Raw genomic sequence first — 18,268 nt, 5'->3', positions numbered from 1 at the left:
TGTCGTCGTCAGAACGCTGATAGTAGAATGCAGTTCGTCTGCAGTGTGGGTCATTTACATGTGAGCACTTGCAAAGGTGAACCATTCCATTTACCCTTGTAGTCCACAGATTAAGATAAAAGATAATAAGATACTTTCATTTTTACTCTCCCCTAGGCTGACCATTGGCTTGATACAGTGATTTGACCTGTCAGATGGTCTGAGCCTCTAAATGACAAGGATAAAGTCCAGCTTGCTTGCAGCAAAGTTTACACTTGTTCTATTTGAACATTGTTTATTCTAGAGGAATGTCATAAATCAGCACATCAAGTAGATCAGGAGGGTGAGCATCAGATACTTGACCTTTGTGTTTATGCTTCTTGCTGTCAGGGCTGGAGTTTGAACATTTTTCTATTGAAAGGAGTTGAAAGATATTTAACAGTCCATAACTTTAATAAAATATGTGGAAAGTTTTTAAGGAATCTTTGTGCATAAAGTGCAAGGCCAAAAACCAATAATAATATAACCACACTGGCCTGGGAATACTTGAGAAAGCCAAATCTTGTACATACAAATACATACAGCTGAGATTCAAACCCAGATCTTTTCTCTTAAGCTACACCCCAGTATGGGATATAATTATTAAAAAGTATGGAAATAGTATCAGGAAAGAGTGTCGGCACCATAGGGTGCACCTGCACATGCAAATAACCTCTTAGTTACTGTTTTTTTTTACCACCATGCAAAGCAATTATTGAATTTTATGATTTTACCAGATTGGCTGCCTGTACCTTTATGGATCCACTACAGTACTTAACATTTAGCAGTAGACACTGTGGGTTGAATGCTTCCTCCAAACATGAACCTAAACAGATTAAGGGCATTTGCTGTAAGATTACTTAGCAATCTGGGTTTTTGGTCCTTTTACCATGTTTTATGTTTGCATGTTTCAGCTTTAGGTTTTGACACAGAAGGTATCCAATTATCCACACTGCCATGAACTTAAATTTACATTTTGCAGAACAATTGTGACAGACAATGCAAGCAAGCAATGCTCGGGGACCCAACTGTGGGAACTTTAGTGGTGTTAAGGGTTGAACAAGCAACCCTTCAATTATTACTGAGCCATCACTACCCTATAAAAATTTTAGCTTATATAGGATTGATTAGTAAAGTCTGCTTCAAGGTTTCCAGCTTTCTTATTTACATGTACAACATCTAGTGGTTTCAACTTACACCTGAGCCATGCTTAAGGGGCCAACACTGGCAACTTGGTGTGGTTTTGGTGTTTGAACTAGGGATCTTCTAATTTTTAGTCCAGTACCTTAACCTCTGAGGTACCAGCCTCACCAAATTCCAGTTTAGTGTATATACACATGCTATTTAAAGATACAGTGGGGTCAAAAAGTATTTAGTCAGCCACTGATTGTGCAAGTTCTCCTACTTAGAAAGATGAGAGAGGTCTGTAATTTTCATCATAGGTACACTTCAACTATGAGAGACAAAATGAGAAAACAAAATCCAGGAAATCACATTGTTGGATTTTTAAAGAATTTATCTGTAAATTGTGGTGGAAAATAAGTATATGGTCAATAACAAAAGTTCAACTCAATACTTTGTAACATAACCTTTGTTGGCAATGACAGAGGTCAAACGTTTCCTGTAAGTCTTCACCAGGTTTGCACACACTGTAGCTGGTATTTTGGCCCATTCCTCCATGCAGATCTCCTCTAGAGCAGTGATGTTTTGCGGCCGTCACTGGGCAACACAGACTTTCAACTCCCTCCACAAATTTTCTATGGGGTTGAGGTCTGGAGACTGGCTAGGCCACTCCAGGACCTTGAAATGCTTTTTACGGAGCCACTCCTTCGTTGCCCGAGCGGTGTGTTTGGGATCATTGTCATGCTGGAAGACCCAGCCATGTTCCATCTTCAATGCTCTCACTGATGGAAGGAGGTTTTGGCTTAAAATTTCACGATACATGGCCCCGTTCATTCTTCCCTTAACACGGATCAGTCGTCCTGTCCCCTTTGCAGAAAAACAGCCCCAAAGCATGATGTTTCCACCCCCATGCTTCACAGTAGGTATGGTGTTCTTGGGATGCAACTCAGCATTGTTCTTCCTCCAAACACGACGAGTTGAGTTTTTACCAAAAAGTTCCATTTTGGTTTCATCTGACCACATGATATTCTCCCAGTCCTCTTCTGGATCATCCATATGCTCTCTGGCAAACTTCAGACGGGCCTGGACATGTACTGGCTTAAGCAGGGGGACATGCCTGGCACTGCAGGATTTGAGTCCCTCTCGGCGTAGTGTGTTACTGATGGTAGCCTTTGTTACTTTGGTCCCAGCTTTCTGCAGGTCATTAATCAGGTCTGTGTAGTTCTGGGATTTTTGCTCACCGTTCTCATGATCATTTTGACCCCACGGGATGAGATCTTGCGTGGGGCCCCAGATCGAGGGAGATTATCAATGGTCTTGTATGTCTTCCATTTTCTTACAATTGCTCCCACAGTTGATTTATTCACACCAACCTGCTTGCTTGTAGATTCACTCTTCCCAGCCTGGTGCAGGTCTACAATTTTCTTCCTGGTGTCCTTCGACAGCTCTTTGGTCTTGGCCATGGTTGAGTTTGGAGTCTGACTTTTTGAGGCTGTGGACAGGTGTCTTTTATACAGATAACGAGGTCAAACAGGTGCCATTAATACAGGTAAGGAGTGGAGGACAGAAGAGCTTCTTAAAGAAGAAGTTACAGGTCTGTGAGAGCCAGAAATCTTGCTTGTTTGTGGGTGACCAAATACTTATTTTCCACCATAATTTACAAATAAATTCTTTAAAAATCCTACAATGTGATTTCCTGGATTTTTTTTCTCATTTTGTCTCTCATAGTTGAAGTGTACCTATGATGAAAATGACAGACCTCTCTCATCTTTCTAAGTAGGAGAACTTGCACAATCAGTGGCTGACTAAATACTTTTTGGCCCCACTGTAGCTGTTCATTTTGTAGAACTGCTTTGGCCCGTATCCACAAAAGCCAGTGGAAACTGACATTTTGCATTGGGTCTCCACTGTACTTTGCATTACGATTTTCAAATGCATTAACTGGTACGTGCTGTGGTGCAGTTCATTTGAGTGCTGGGGGTTAAGCCTGCTTCTACACACCAATAACCTGCAGTAAGTGTTGAATTTCTTAACTGTTAATATTAATCATTTGTGACATTATTATGAATAATGTGAGACCTCTGACAGTTAAGTTTTACATGAATTAAATGTTATAAATTGTTGCATTATTAAAGTCATGTGTTCACTTTTCTTGCGCTTCTATGAACACATGTCTTGTTTGCCTTGTTGAGAAAGGAAGCGTTGTGAATTCAAGTGTGCAGATGGTTAATGAACCCTAAAACGTAAACAGGTGCTTCCTTTTTAACACTGCTAAATTGACTTGCACAATGGTTTCAGCTGGATATGAAAACTTTCACAAACCTCATTTAGCCACCAGATTTTAACAACTCAGTTTCCTAAAACAATAGTAATTAGGCAGATGCAGATACTTATGCAGAGTCTTACAACAAGCTTAAAGTCCACAATTATCTGTGTTTGTTTTACTTGTGTTGATCTGGTTGTCAAGGCAAATGATAAATCATAAATGATGTTTTTTAAACTATTTAATAACCATTTGTGCCAGTGCATGAGGGTATTGTCATTATACTGATCAAGTGATAAGCCAGAATAAATGCATTATTATGTATTTTTAATGTTTGCTGTGACCCTCTAATCTAAGGGGACTAATGGATCCAAAACATGTCAGCATAACAGTGGGCAAGCATTTATGCCAGTGCCATTTTTGAATGTGCATCACACCTACATGAGACACTTTAGCCAAATGAGCATTTGAGTTCCTGCCATCAGTGCCCTCAGTCATAAACCTTCTTTGAAACTTACGTAAATCTGTTTCTCTTTCCATCTTGATCCAAAATTATGGGCAGTTGTGACCACTCAGCTTTGTTTAACGCCAAAGCGCATAGGATGGTCATTGCATTGATGGTCAACTGTATCATGCAGTACACCTAGAGCCATCAGTATACAAATTATTATAATATCCATCTTGAAATTGCAACATATTTATATAAACAAGACCAAATACTCACACACAGAGGCTGTCATTTTACACAGAACTTCTAGTTTAATGTTGGTATATGTATAGGTTTTGTAAAGTGCATTAGGTTTTTTGCATAGGTGTCATTTCGACCCATTTCTTTTGTCAAATTGTCATTCAATTCCAAGGGTTACAAAATACTCTTTTCACAATTCTATTATTCTCCATACATTTTCAGTAACAGGATTGTATAAAACCATGCAAGCATCTTTTCTCTTGTTCTCGTTTTTAAAAAAACAGTCTTGAGTTATTTTGGTTTTATGTTTTAGATTTTTAAAACGTCTAGGTTCACGTTGATGACGCTTATAGATGATGCTGTAGTTAAAAAGGTCATGACCTTTCTGTCTGAATGAGATGATAGCAGGCCTAGAGATCCCACTGGCACTATTTTCATGACAGTTTCCTGCTGCATTTCTTGATGCAACAATAGTGTTAAGCAACAATGGTTTTCCAAAGTACTTCAATCTGAAGTATGCAACTTAGATCTTGTAACAGTGGTTTCTAACCTTTTTCTACACAGGCTGATATTTCTATGATCTAAATTATTGCATTGATTGACAATTCATTCACAATTTGGCACTGAGTTGAGCCAAAACCCATATCTGTCTGGAAAAACTGAGCCATTGGTAGATCCTCATTTTACACTCAATCCTTATACCCTTACCTGTTACCAATCTGTCTTCTTATTGTGGAATGTTACAAAACAGTGTAATTTAAATATTTGATCAACTTTTTTACTCTTATTCTGCCTTTATCCCAACTTTTCATGTGTTGTAAACATAAAATTCATTTTTTATATTTATAAAATCAAATTGGTCAGTGAAAACATTGGAAATCTGTTCTTGGAACTTTTGGTTTAAATGAATTAAGTAAGAATAAGGTAGGTTAAATATAAATGTTTAAGTTTAAGTCAAAATGCACTTTTAAAGTTGATATATAAACTAAATGCATATTAAATAACCAAAAAAAAAAAAAAAACAGCAGTTGATTACTCATAACATTTCGCAATATTTACAGTATTTTAATGTGTAAAATGTTGAGACCCTTAAAAGTTAAGAGGTAACATTTAAATGAAGGGGAAGCTTGTGGTCTGTGTTGTGGTGACATCATTTGAAACCTCATTGCTGTTGATTTTATAAGAAGCTCACTCAAGCAATCTATGTTCAGATCTGAGGCAAACTGGTGCATTGTTTGTGGAAAAAGGTCATCTTTATAATTAAAGCTATATTCAGTCATATCATATACAATAAAGCACATGGGAAAATGTAAGTATCATTTCTGATATATATGGCAAAACAACACACATCACACTTTCACTTATGTACTTTGAGTAATGACTTTTCTTTTAATTAGGTTACATTTAAAACATAAAATTGAGATGGACTGTACACTTCTCTATGAGAAATCCAGTACTGAATGTAATTAATCATTTTAAAGACGTTTCTGCTTTGTTCTATTGAGTGTCATTTTAGCAAATGTACTTCAGTTGTATTAACATCATAAATGTTGAAGTGAAAAATTTAAAATGATGTGTGACAGATGATGATAGAGCTTAATGCAGGCAGGTAGTGTTTGGTTATATATGTTGCCGTTGAAGGTTTTTGTTTTGTCTTCCCAGGCTGTGGTGTTGATTTGTCATTGATAAATCATGCTGTTCAATATTTTAAGCATATTATTTTTAATGAGTTTGTGAATTAAAAATCTTTATAACTGATTCATTTTTATTTACCCTTTTTTCACTGAATTATTATTTAGAAATGTGGTGCATTGTTTGTTGCTTTCTGTTTTAAAAACATCATTAATAAGTTGAAAGTTACTTCAGTACAGACAGGCATTTGCAGTTTGGATTACTCAGACTACTGTACAATGCTTTATTGTTACTGATGCTTATCATTTGGGAAACTCATTTTTGCTGGAAATATTAACAGGTTTTAAAAAATATATGGAGGTCTGTCCTCTTGTGGGGGATGTCTGCTTGCCCTTAATATGCAAAACATCACAATTACCCTTCCCCTGCCAAAAAAAGCACACAGCTGCAAACCTTCCTCTTTTTGAACCCTTAAAATCCTGCCATGATTGCATGTGCAGCATGTTCCACATCTGGAGCAACAATTTATATTTTGGTCATTACCTTCATATTATAACCTTATATAATTTATAATAATTTATTTAATTAGATCTAAAATAAGTAATTAACTTCATGATCATTTAAGGGCAAAATGTGAATGTTAGGTGAAAAGGCCTGTTAACATGAAGAAACGTTTAAAGCTAATGTTTGAATAATTCAACATTTTGGATAGTTTTATATACAAAGAACTTTGTGGAAAACCCTAAGAGCAATTTTAAATGACAATAAATCAATAAAAAATATCTTAATTCTTCAATTAATCTAATGAAATAACTATCTAATGCATTAACAGCCCTGTGATGGACTGGCAACCTGTCCAGGGTGTTTCCTATACCTTTGCCCAATGAATCAGACCCACCACAAACATGACCAGGATAAAGCGGTGGTACAAAGAGACAATGAATAAATGAGAAATGCATTAACAAGTGAGATTTTGCATCAAAAAATACACTGCAAATACAATTAAGTTAATTATTTATTAAAAGTGGAAAATAATTATTGATGGTTTTTAAAATATCTTTAAATAAGGTTTACTGTAAAACCTTTTCTTAAAAGGTTCCTAATGGATGCCTGACTGGTAAGAACTAAACCGACAAGGTTTCTCAGATTGTGTTTTTGCTTGTGTGTTTGTGTGTGTGTGTGTGTGTGTGTGTGTGTGTGTGTGTGATCATATTAACAAGTAAATGTATCATAAATGCTGGGAAACCAGACTAAACAATTAATTCTCAACATTTTGATGTATTATTAGTATAATTATAAAGGGACTTTACCACAATCACATGACTCACCAATAAAACAACAAAGACACTTTTTAAAGATTACTTTTTATCCCTCTCATCTTCAGAGTGAGGGAAACTGTCAACATGTCTAAGCTAGTCAGCTACATTATTGTAAACAAACTGAACTTGTGACAGAATTACTGACAGAATTACTAGTTACGACTAGTAAATACGTTAAAAATCAAGACACAAGCAACAAGCAACCTCACATGGAGCCGCTTTGAGTTCACAAAATAATACAATTTGTTTATTATTTAAGCTGAATTAAATCAGATGGATGTTTAAATGAACTTTATAATACCTCTACATTTATAATGTTAGCAAGTTGTGTGTCTATCAAGGTTGCTTTTAATTTATTTTTAAAAATAGTTTGGAATATGAAGATGGCTTTATATTATACAAAAGATTCAATCAGTTAGATGATTTTTGTAGATTTGTTAATTTATTGTTGCACGTAAGTAGACGAACCCTGTACCTATAGAGCCTACTGGCTCTTTTATTCATAAGTGCCTTTTGTCTGAATGGCTGATCAGATCCAAGAAGCATAAATAATAACTCATCTGTGCCATGACAAATGCTGCTTAAACACAGGTGTCACTGTCCACAGTTGAGCAAACTTTACATTGCCTTGGGCTTAGAAGCCACGTTAGGAAAAAAAACCTTTTGCTTCAAAATTGCCACATTAAAGCTGAAAAAACGATTACCGATTCCTGCTGACTGCACACACAAGAAAGCTCTCTGACCCCAATGACAACTATTATTTAGGAATTGGGCTGTTTTCAGAACTGCAACAATACCATAGTTTTATATGATATTATAGGTTAGTCCTTCTTTGTCCTTTTGTTGGAATGCTGAAAACATGCTTATGTACCAAAATAAAGTGGATACAGAAAAGTGTTGGCTCTGTTATCCAAACATTGCAACTTAATCTATGAACACCAGATCTTCTCATGGCTGGTAGTCCAGGAGAGCATAATCAATCTGGTACTCTGGGTGGCAGGAATGGCATTTCTACTATATCTTCCCTGCTCAGTAAAGCAACAGTAGCCAATCTCTGTCACATGTAAGCCCATGTGTATCAAAGGATTTGCTTAGCGCTCATTTCTTAAACATGTTGCTTTGCCAAATGTCTGCATAAGCTACAATTTGAAAAGAGGTGGTGACAGGCTACATTTGTCTTACTAAACGTATGCCATTCATACCCTTCTATGTTAAATAGAATGCTGTTATATTAGAGACTTTTATTTTGAGTAAACGAGCACAAATTTCCACTGACACTATTAAAAATCTTGAGCAAAGTCCTCCTAAAAAGTGTAGGTTACTGAAGCCACAAAAGAAAGAGCCGCCACTGTGTTAAACATGCTGATGGTTTTGGAAAGCATAAATAGGGTCAATAAGCTACTTCTGACCACACAGTAGCTACAAAGTCATCAGGACCAGAGTTAAGAGAAATTAATGTCTGTTTTTAAGGTTTTAGTTTTATGTTTGTAGAACTATATGCTTTTAAAATAAGCACTCAAATAAAAGTAAAAGGCTATTGTTAAGTAATCTCACGAATAAACCATCAGGCTATAGAAATACATTAATTGTATCTCAGGATAGTTTGAATTTCCTGCCTTTGGTGACTTTATTACTGCAAGAAACATCTTAAGCATTCCACTCATTCATTAAAATCAATCATTTAACCTTGTAATACAGGTTGGATAGTTTCCTTAAAGGAAATGATTGGAATGTCAATAAGTTATAAGGGAAATATTACTGTTTGGCAGTTACCCAGACAGAGAATAACCACAAAACATCAGACGCAAAGTGCACAGCCAGTTCTCTGTCTTAAGATCCACTTTATACTCTACAAAACAGAAGAGAAGTCCTTTCTACACTGATAACTGAAAATGACACTAATGGCACCAATTTTATTTTCTTTAAATTTAAGAAAGAAATAACATACATACATGTGCTTATTGGTATATAAACAAAGATTTCGTACAAAAAAAAATTTGTAGCAAAGCTAGTATTAGCCATTATAAATTCTGGCCTTTTTCTTTTAGAAAACCGTCTTTAATTCCCCAAAACTACCTTCAACTCTTCAAAACGTCAATATCCAGGTATCATTACCTTTAAAAAAAAAACATTTTGGATTTGAAAGTATGTTTGGGGTTGTTGCTGGCTTACTAAACCTTTTTATTTGCTGTAGTTTCTGGGAAAATTTGTTTAAATTCTCTTCTAATATGTGTCCTTTAAACTTTAGTACGATCGTTAATTGTTGCATGAAACCCACCCAGCCAATAGCATCCTTTATAAAGAAAAAAAAACGAAATCAATAATCTCACTTACTCACTCACTTTCTTAACTGCTTAGCCAATTAGGGTGGGGGGGCTGGGGGGTGCTGGAGCCTATCCCAGCGCAAGCCACACAGTAACACCCTGGACAGGGCACCAGTCCATTGCAGGACAGACACACACACACACACACACTCATACACACACCCATTCACCTATAGGGCAATTCAGTGTCTCCAATTAATCTGACTGCATGTTTTTGGACTGTGGGAGGAAACCGGAACTCCCAGAGGAAACCCACGCAGACACGGGGACTCTGCACAGAAAGGACCCGGCCCGCCCCGGCCCGACAGTGCTACCCACTGAGCCACCGTGCCGCCAAATCAATAATCTATTTATTAATAATAATTAAATAAATGTCCCATAGTTTGCAAAGGGTTTGCATAGTTTACAGAAATGTACAAAACATTTGTTATTGAGAACAGATATTACTTGTATGCACAAGCATTTTATTGGTTCATGCTGTACTTTTCAGACATGAAAAGATTTTTTAAAAACTGCTTTATTACATAATTGTGCTACAAAAATCTCTTAAATCTTAAAATGTCTTGCACATGCATGCAAATGTTTACCCTTCAGGATTCTTACCAGGGGTGGGAGAAAGTGAGCTGGCAGGATATTGTGTTTCAAGAACACTATCACAGTGTAATAATTTAAATTAACAGCTTTGTGATTAAACAATACTGATTATAAAAGGATGTACGTCATCCTTAGTAAGTGAAAGTGGGTTTTAATGTGTCGTGTAGACAAAGAATAAAGAACAGAGGTTCTTTTCATCAGTTTCCTTTTCTTTTTTACATCAGCTATGGTGTTTGATAAATTACAGAGCAATCACACCTTCTTAAATACACAAAGCAAACTCCAAGGTTCATTTGAATCATTAACAAATAAAATGAAGGAATTTTATAATCGTGAGTCAATCGGTCAGTTGTTGCAAACAATGTATTTTCAACAATGTTAAAATCCTTTTTGGTGTCTAAATACCACATTATTATTTTTATCCTATTCATATGTTTATGTGTATGCTAATACATAATTTTTGGTATGTTAATAAAAACTGTTAAAAGTATATTCCATGTGAAAAACAAAAGTACTTGAATAATTTTCCCTTAACTGTATTGTGAAGTTGCAGTGGTAGAGCACTGAAAACTTTGTACACTGAAAGCATTTTGGTCAACACAGAGCACTGTTATGCTAACTGTATGAGTATATTTTGGTATTGGAAAATGCTTCTTATTTATTGTTAAAATTTATTTTTGTTTAGATTCATCTAGGCAGTTTTTAACAATACTAAAAGCTCATTACATTGTGGTTGGGAGTGTATCGTTGCCATGTTTATCCACAAGCTAAAGTGACGTATTGTCTTTCGCTGACAGTTGAAATATGTCTACTAGTCCAGTCGCTTAGCCTTAAACCCAGATGTGTTTTGTGTCGATGTCCACAGCTCTGTCAGAGCATGCTGCAGCTAAACCTTATCAGGGTGTCAGAGTTAAAGACCCTGTCAAAGAACTGCTCCGGCGGAAGAGAGGACATACAGCCAAAACAGCGCCCCCAACTGCAGTGAGAACACACTCACATTATCTACACATAAACATCACACTATAAATCTAAAATGGCATGGACGTCCCTTCTAATTATTAGGTTAGGGTGTTTCAGACCTGTTGCTAATGTGTCTAATATGAGGTATAAAAAATAAATCCTGTTCTTCCAACTCTTTCAGCTTGGAGGATTTTTCCTGTTCCAGCATGACTGTGGCCCTGTGCACAAATCAAGGTCCAGAAAGACATGACTTGACAAGTTTGCCATAGAGAAACTCTTGTGGCCTGCCCAGACCCTTGACCTTAATCCTATTAAACTTCTTTGAGATAAACTGAACCATTTGCAAGCCAGGCATTCTCTTCCAAAATCAGTGCCTACATAATTTTTACATATAATCTGTCTCTGTCTCTCTCTCTTTCTCTCTCTTTCTCAATGATCTTTCTGGGTTCATTGTCTTGCTAGCAAATATATCAGTTAAACAAATCAAAATTTCCAGTTACTGCAGAAGAAAAAAAAACATCTCCACATCATCACTGACCTACCGCAAGCCCAGACTTGAAACCTAACATTAGTTCACAGATGTGTGCCATTCAATCTGATGGAACCTGAGAGGATCTGGTATTAAAATTGGGATAAACTGCCCAAATACAGTTGTGCAACAAATATATATCTAATCTGCCCATTGGGATAAACTGCCAAAATCCAGCTGTGCAAACTGATATTTCCAAGAAAGCTTGCTTATGTGATTACTGCCAATGGGCAGAACATCTTAAAGATTAAATGAGGAGAAGCCGGAGTTGTGACATTTTGGCTTGATCTTTGAGTGGCATGAATTTTACCAGGCACATCATCTAGGTAACACCACCCAGAATGTAAATGATGGTGATTGCAACATCATGGAGATGCTTTTCAGTAATAGGCATCTAGCAGCTCTCAGGATTGATGAGAAAATAAAAGGTAACTCCATGGAGAGCTTTTGGACAAAAGTCTGCTTTGTACTTCCAGAACGGTTCATATGGAAATAATATTTGTTCTTTAGCAAGACACTAAACTAATGAACACTGTCAAAGCAACACTGGAATGGTTAAGATGATGAGAAATAATGTCTGCGTGACCCTGTTGGAGCCCTGATTTTAACCCCATTGGACATCTTTGCGTAAAACCTCAAACCTGCTGTGCATCTTACATTAAATGGGCAGTTTAGAGTAGCCAATCCACCTTCTTTATTTCTTTAGAGGTAGAAGAAAAACAATGCAGACACAAGGAGAACATGTCAAACTCTTTTTAGACAGTGATTCTGGCTGGTGCTGGACTCAAAATGTTCTGATACTGACCAGGATAAAACAGTCAGTAAACAGTAAATAAATTAATGAATTACTATGAAGGATTACATATTATTAACAAAAAATAACTATTTTTAATTAAATTAACAGATTAACACTTGCAGGTATAAACAATGTATTAATTAAGTATTAATGTATCTATTAATTACTCAAGGGGTCAATGCAGATTTAGTTTTGAAGGCAATATTTCTTATTTTATTTAGTATTAGCCTTTGTTTAGATTTTACTTTAGCATTCTTTGTTAATGTATTGTTAATTGTCTACCATGTCCATGTTGTAAAATGACCTCTGAGAAAGCTTAATAAAGTTAGATAGACAAAGGTCCATTGTGATTAGGATGTTCATACTCTGGAAATGGAATCGGCTGAATATTGACTTTGTTTGGTGAATAAGTATTAAAGGGAAGGCAGCCTGTAAAGGAGCCAAAACTCCAAGGGGATTTTGTACTTATATAATCCAGGTGTTTTTCCGTGACAGTTAAACCATTCCCCCATTTTGCCACAGGGCACAGGGCCTATGCAAATTACCATGTGTCCTTGCCAAGGAGCCTGCCTGCCAACAATATAATTATACCTGACAACATGAGAAAATATAAATATACACAGAAATATCAGATCCATATAAGAAGAGGATTTCATGCTCATGCTCTGCTTGGCTGCACATTCCAGCCTCTCGTGCACTTCTGTAAAAGTTAAATCAGCTTTCAGCTTGTTTGTCATCAGGTTTTACCTATGAGAGAACGTCTTTACCAGGAAGAAACTTTCAGAATCCCCTTTGTGAGGGGTAAATGGTTTTAGAAATTAGGAAGCATGTTTCATTGGAATTGGCTTTTTGTCGTAAAGGATGTCTGGATGCCCTTGTTGTTAAAACAGGGGGGAACATTCAGAGCCAGCTAAGCCCTCAGAGACGGCCTGAGTTATTCTAATAATAATATAATTATATAATACTATAATATAATAAGTGACAAATTGTAATTATATAGATAGAATGTATCACTTATTATGTATATACTTGTAATTTGACAATGTTAAAACAAATACAAATCTAAGCAAATACATTCCTCGTACATGCCTACTCAATTTGTGTTGGAATGTAAAGGGGATTTAATAAGCCCGTCCACTGCTGTCATATCTTTCCTTTAAATAGGTGGACTTTGTTATCTCTAACTTTATGACGTTTCGCTCACTGTAAGGACACTGGTGCAATATAGAATTCCGTAGAAAAAAAGACACACAAATAATTTAACAATATATGACCAAAAAGGATGTGGATACCTCATAATAAGCTTGTTGTTATAGACTTTACTTTACAGTCAAGACTTATTTTAACAAGGATTTAGACATTTTCTGTGGGACTTGTGTCCATTTAATCAAAAGTTCATTTGATGTTGGATAAGAATAATCAGCTCAGGGCTCTGTGCAGGTCACTGGATTTTCTTTACACCAAACTTGTCAAACCATGTCTTTATAGGGCTATTGTGAATGTCCCCAAACTCTTGCTACAATGTTGTATGCATATAATTAACTTAGTAATTAGAGCTGTCTACATACTTTTTGGCCACTTTTGGTTTATGCTTAGAAAAACAACTTTTAATGTTAAAGATTAAACATTATTATGACATTGGTTGAAGAGTTAGTTGTCAGATCTTATTAAAAAAAGCAAGACTACGTAAGTCCAAACTTTAACTAAAATAACATGCTGCAAAGGATTATCAAGAAATCCCTGAAAGGTTTCAAATTTGTTTTCATTATTGTGTGATTAACTTAAATAAGTCAAATAAGTTAAATAATATCTTAAATAAGTTAAATAATAATGTAATTGTATGCAATTCTTAACAGGTGGTGATTCCTAACAATGCTTTACCTCCATGTGCAAATCTTGGTGAGTAATACTAAAAGTCAAAGTTCATTAGTCATGGAACATCATTTTTCACACCATTATTAATCTCTGAAGGTTCTTCTGGTTTCATGGGAAGCAACCAGAGTGCTCCAAATGACTCATCTGTGGATGTTGGTACTCTATGCCCTGGCTGGGTCGCCCAACCCAGCAGTTCAGCTGTTCTTCAGACCCTGGGTCACTGGGCTCCTCCTGAGTATTTCCAACATGAGCAGACCCTCTCTACCTATTCCTCCCTCACCACCGACATGTTTGTCCAGCCCGTGTGTCCCAGCTATGCTGTGGTTGGGGCATCCTCAGTGCTCACGCTGGCCCCTGCACCCCTCTTCACCAACCTTGGGGTAAGACAACCTAAAGGCAAACCTCACACTTCAATTGCCTTACAAGTAATAATTTAGCCCTTATCTCTACTTTCACCTGTTCTTATCTCCCTACCCACTCCAGACTATAAACTCATCCAGCTCAAGCTTGTCTCAGGTCGATGCCCAAGACGGCTCACTGGCATACATTCCATGGACTCAGTCCTTGTCTGCCTGCTCACAGACTGTGTCCAGCCCCCAACAGCAACCCATGGTCGGGTCCTTATCCAAACCAGAACCTGAAGTGGTGGAACCTTCTCTGGCACCTGAGGGCACCCTGGCTTTGGAGAAACTTCTGGAACAAGAGGAGAACCAGAAGGAGTCCTATACCTGCAGTCCCACACTGTTTTCACAAGACATTTAGGATGTTTAGATTCTCATTTTGAGTATGTTGAAAATTCTAGCTGCTTTGTAATATATGTGATGTAGTTATCATGCCATTAAAGCTCCGAAATATCTTTAGTGCTTTTGAAATAGTCTAGTATACTTGTCTAGGTAAATGCTTTTCCATTATTACATCCCTGACTTTTTAAAATGCTCTTTTGACTTCATTTTAATGTATTTAGTTTGTCTGTCACACAATTAGACTTATAAAGGGATATTACATCTGAGCTACAAAAAAAATAATTAAAAAGCTAATTTTGCTTAAATTTAAATATTTTAAGTCCAACTTTTGTTTTAATTCAGTATGAAAAAAATAAACTTGTAGATTTAGAGGACACACCTTTTAAATTTGCAGTACATTCTTTATTTTTTATTTATAGTCAAAATATTCTTACTGTATATATTTTGTATATAGCATGCTTCATAAAGCTGATAAAGAGGAATACATGATTTTGACTTGTTCATTGTAATGTTGAGTTGTTTAGTTTCATAAAGACAGAAAAATGTTTTAATTAAATACAAAACATTAAAAGAATTGATTTTCCTTTTTTCCCAGATGTGTTCTGCATGTGGAAAACCTTTAGTCAGATTTGAGAGCTATTTGATTGTTACTATGGCCTGTCCTGCACACACCTGGAGATAATTCACCTGTTTGTTTTCTTTAAAATATTTCTCATCCTGTCTTGTCCTGTAAGAAGCCATATATTTACTCGGCAGGTGCCAGTGGAATCCCTCGAGAGTCTTGTGATTCACCTGTGTGTTTAAGGGAAATAAAAGGAGAGTTGTAGGAACTTTATCTCTGAATCTTGGCACCGCCATTGTGATTTTCCTGGGGGCACCAGGCCTAACTTGTGTTCCCACAACACTTTTCTGGCCTGGTTGTCTTCTCTGCACCTGTTCTTGAGTTGTCTCATTTTTAATAGGGGTTTATATGCATTTACAACTGAAGGCAACAAAGAATATACAGATTTATTATTGCCTTGCTAAAGTCTTTAAATATTGGATTGTTTCAATTTGTTGGTAAAAATATTACCTTGCTGGGCTGAAGACAGCCTTGCTCATTTAAAACATTTAAACAGGAATTTGACGTAGCTTACATAAGCATGCTGACAGAAAGTGTTACTAGTCTAAACATGTTCAACAATGCCTGCATGACCAACCACATTATATACTGTATGAAAGTATATGCTCCTGGCAATATTGTTAAAGGGTTGACCCTGGACAAATGTAAAAGCTGGATGGTCAGTAGTTGGCTATGCTGAGATGTGTGCAGAACATGTGCCTAGAATTATTAACCGAGATATTGTTGTGTAAAATGAGTTGGAAGATAGAAATTGCTGCAGGCAGTAATTGAAGAACCATATTTTCTGAAAAAAAAGCAGCTGCATGTTTTGAACATTTGGAGCAGAACTGTTTAAACCTGCATACAACACAGCAGGCTTACACTAGACTCACCAGTCTTTAACTGGACTGTAGATGAACAATAACAATATTTTTAAATTCGGTTTACGATTACTCTAATGATGCAAGGTAATGCCTCCACAGAAATCCTTATGAAGCTGTTGGGCGAACACGAGGGGGGTGGTTTACCTAGTCTTTTGATTCAGTGTCATCTTTTTTCAACATTGCAGAACAGCTCTGCACCACTGAACAAACACTGACACACCAACATTTCAAAATTTCAACTGAATGATGCATCTGGCTAAACATGAATGTAAAAAGGGAGGGAAAAAGAAGAACCAGTGATTTTAGAATGTAATTTTTAAACAAAGCATGAAGTTTGTAATAATGCTTTCTGATTTTCACACAGGAGCAATAGTCTGTTTAAATACCAACCAGATTAAATTGGAAAAATAAGGTTAACCAAAGGGTTTGGCTTACAAATCACACAGCATTATAAACAAGCATTTCAGTAACTCTGGCTGTCAGAGACCTGTTTTGTGTTTTGGGAAAATAAAACCCATGTATCAAACAGCTTGTTCTCCAGTTTTATGGTTGTTTAAGGTACCCTGCCCCTGGATGCTCTGATAACAGTATCAGAACTCCTTCAACTCAAAGCCATAAAAATCCCCTGCCAGGTCATTTTGCAGCTACAGCACTGGGCTGATTAACTTTTTCTTTTAGCCTTTAGAAGTAATGTGATAAATTTTTAACTACAGTTGACTATTTGTTCAAAGTCTATTTTAAAATCTATGCTCTGAAGGAATTACAGAGGTGCAGTTTTAAATCTGTATTTGTTCTAATTTAACTAAACCTTTAACATTATTTTTTATTTTATATTATTAATATTTTATTTTTAGACATTAATAATAATTTTTATGCATTGTTTGCCAAATTTGGGTTATTATGTATTATTATCATTATGTGATCTTAGTCAGTTACTGTTTCCAGCTGCCCATAAGTCAACTTAAATGTCTCATATTTGTCATGTAAAAAATAGATACCTTTTTACATTAAGCATGGCTGCCCACAGCACATGAAGGAAAGGTACTTCAGCCCGGTCAGTTTCACGGTGTGTCCAGATCAACCAGGAAACATCCGGCACTAAGCAGGACCTCTCCAAACAGGGCGCCAATCCATCGCAGGCCTGTCCCCTTCTTAGACATAGCCAATTATGTCTGCATAGATGCCTGGATGGCAGAAAACCTTGCTAAGATTCAAATTCTGTCAGGGAATGTAACTGCTATGATATAAAATAGAGTACAGAATTAATGATCTTGGGAAGGATTCACATGACAATTATAAACAGGACTACAGGGATTCTTCTCCATTCAGCCATGAGAGGATGTTGGATGATAATGCCCTAGCTGTAGTCCTAGCTGGCATTTCAGTTCAACCCAAAAGTCTTGGAAATTATTAAAGATCAGGCTGTGAGTTGATGAAATGTGAATTCAGTGGCAATGTGCATCAGAGTATATTATGGCATGTTAAGTACCTATGTCTGTTGTAAATCTTACCTAAACATGAATGACTGAAAAGATCATGAAAATGAAATATGACCCTATAAACGTTCTCTATTTTTGCCCTTTGATGCCCTATTTCCCCTGAACATTTTGATAAATTTAAATAGATACCACCCAACTGCTGACGCATCGAAACTCAGTTCAGCATGGATGAGTGAGAAAATCTATTCCAATCATTCGTGGGACTGCCAAGATGTCACCACAACACATCCTAGCCAACAGAATCCAGGCAAGTCTGAGTATGAAAGTAAGGAATTTAACGAGCCTGCCAAGGAAAGGTAGCACTGGAGGCATTCAGGATTTGGCACACACACACATAGCATGAGCCATGGATTTAAAGCATTATGTTCAGATTCTTTAGAATTAAATGCCTGTTTACATTACTTGGAAGAACAATGTGGAT

At 36.4% G+C, this 18,268-nt stretch overlaps 1 protein-coding gene across 1 annotated transcript; it reads left to right on the top strand.

Annotated features, from left to right (window-relative positions):
• Nucleotides 1–5,340: 5,340 nt before the first annotated feature.
• LOC134334774 (POU domain class 2-associating factor 1) lies at nt 5,341–15,039 on the top strand. Its single transcript, XM_063017223.1, has 5 exons — nt 5,341–5,400; nt 10,826–10,941; nt 14,102–14,144; nt 14,217–14,500; nt 14,604–15,039. The coding sequence occupies exons 1-5, from the start codon at nt 5,391–5,393 to the stop codon at nt 14,880–14,882; spliced, it is 732 nt and encodes a 243-aa protein (XP_062873293.1). The 5' UTR covers nt 5,341–5,390; the 3' UTR covers nt 14,883–15,039.
• Nucleotides 15,040–18,268: the final 3,229 nt, after the last annotated feature.

Source organism: Trichomycterus rosablanca, chromosome 20 (genome assembly GCF_030014385.1).
Source record: "Trichomycterus rosablanca isolate fTriRos1 chromosome 20, fTriRos1.hap1, whole genome shotgun sequence".
Taxonomy (NCBI): domain Eukaryota; kingdom Metazoa; phylum Chordata; class Actinopteri; order Siluriformes; family Trichomycteridae; genus Trichomycterus; species Trichomycterus rosablanca.
The sequence above is the reverse complement of the archived record's forward strand: the minus strand, read 5'-3'. Positions and strand labels throughout refer to the sequence as shown.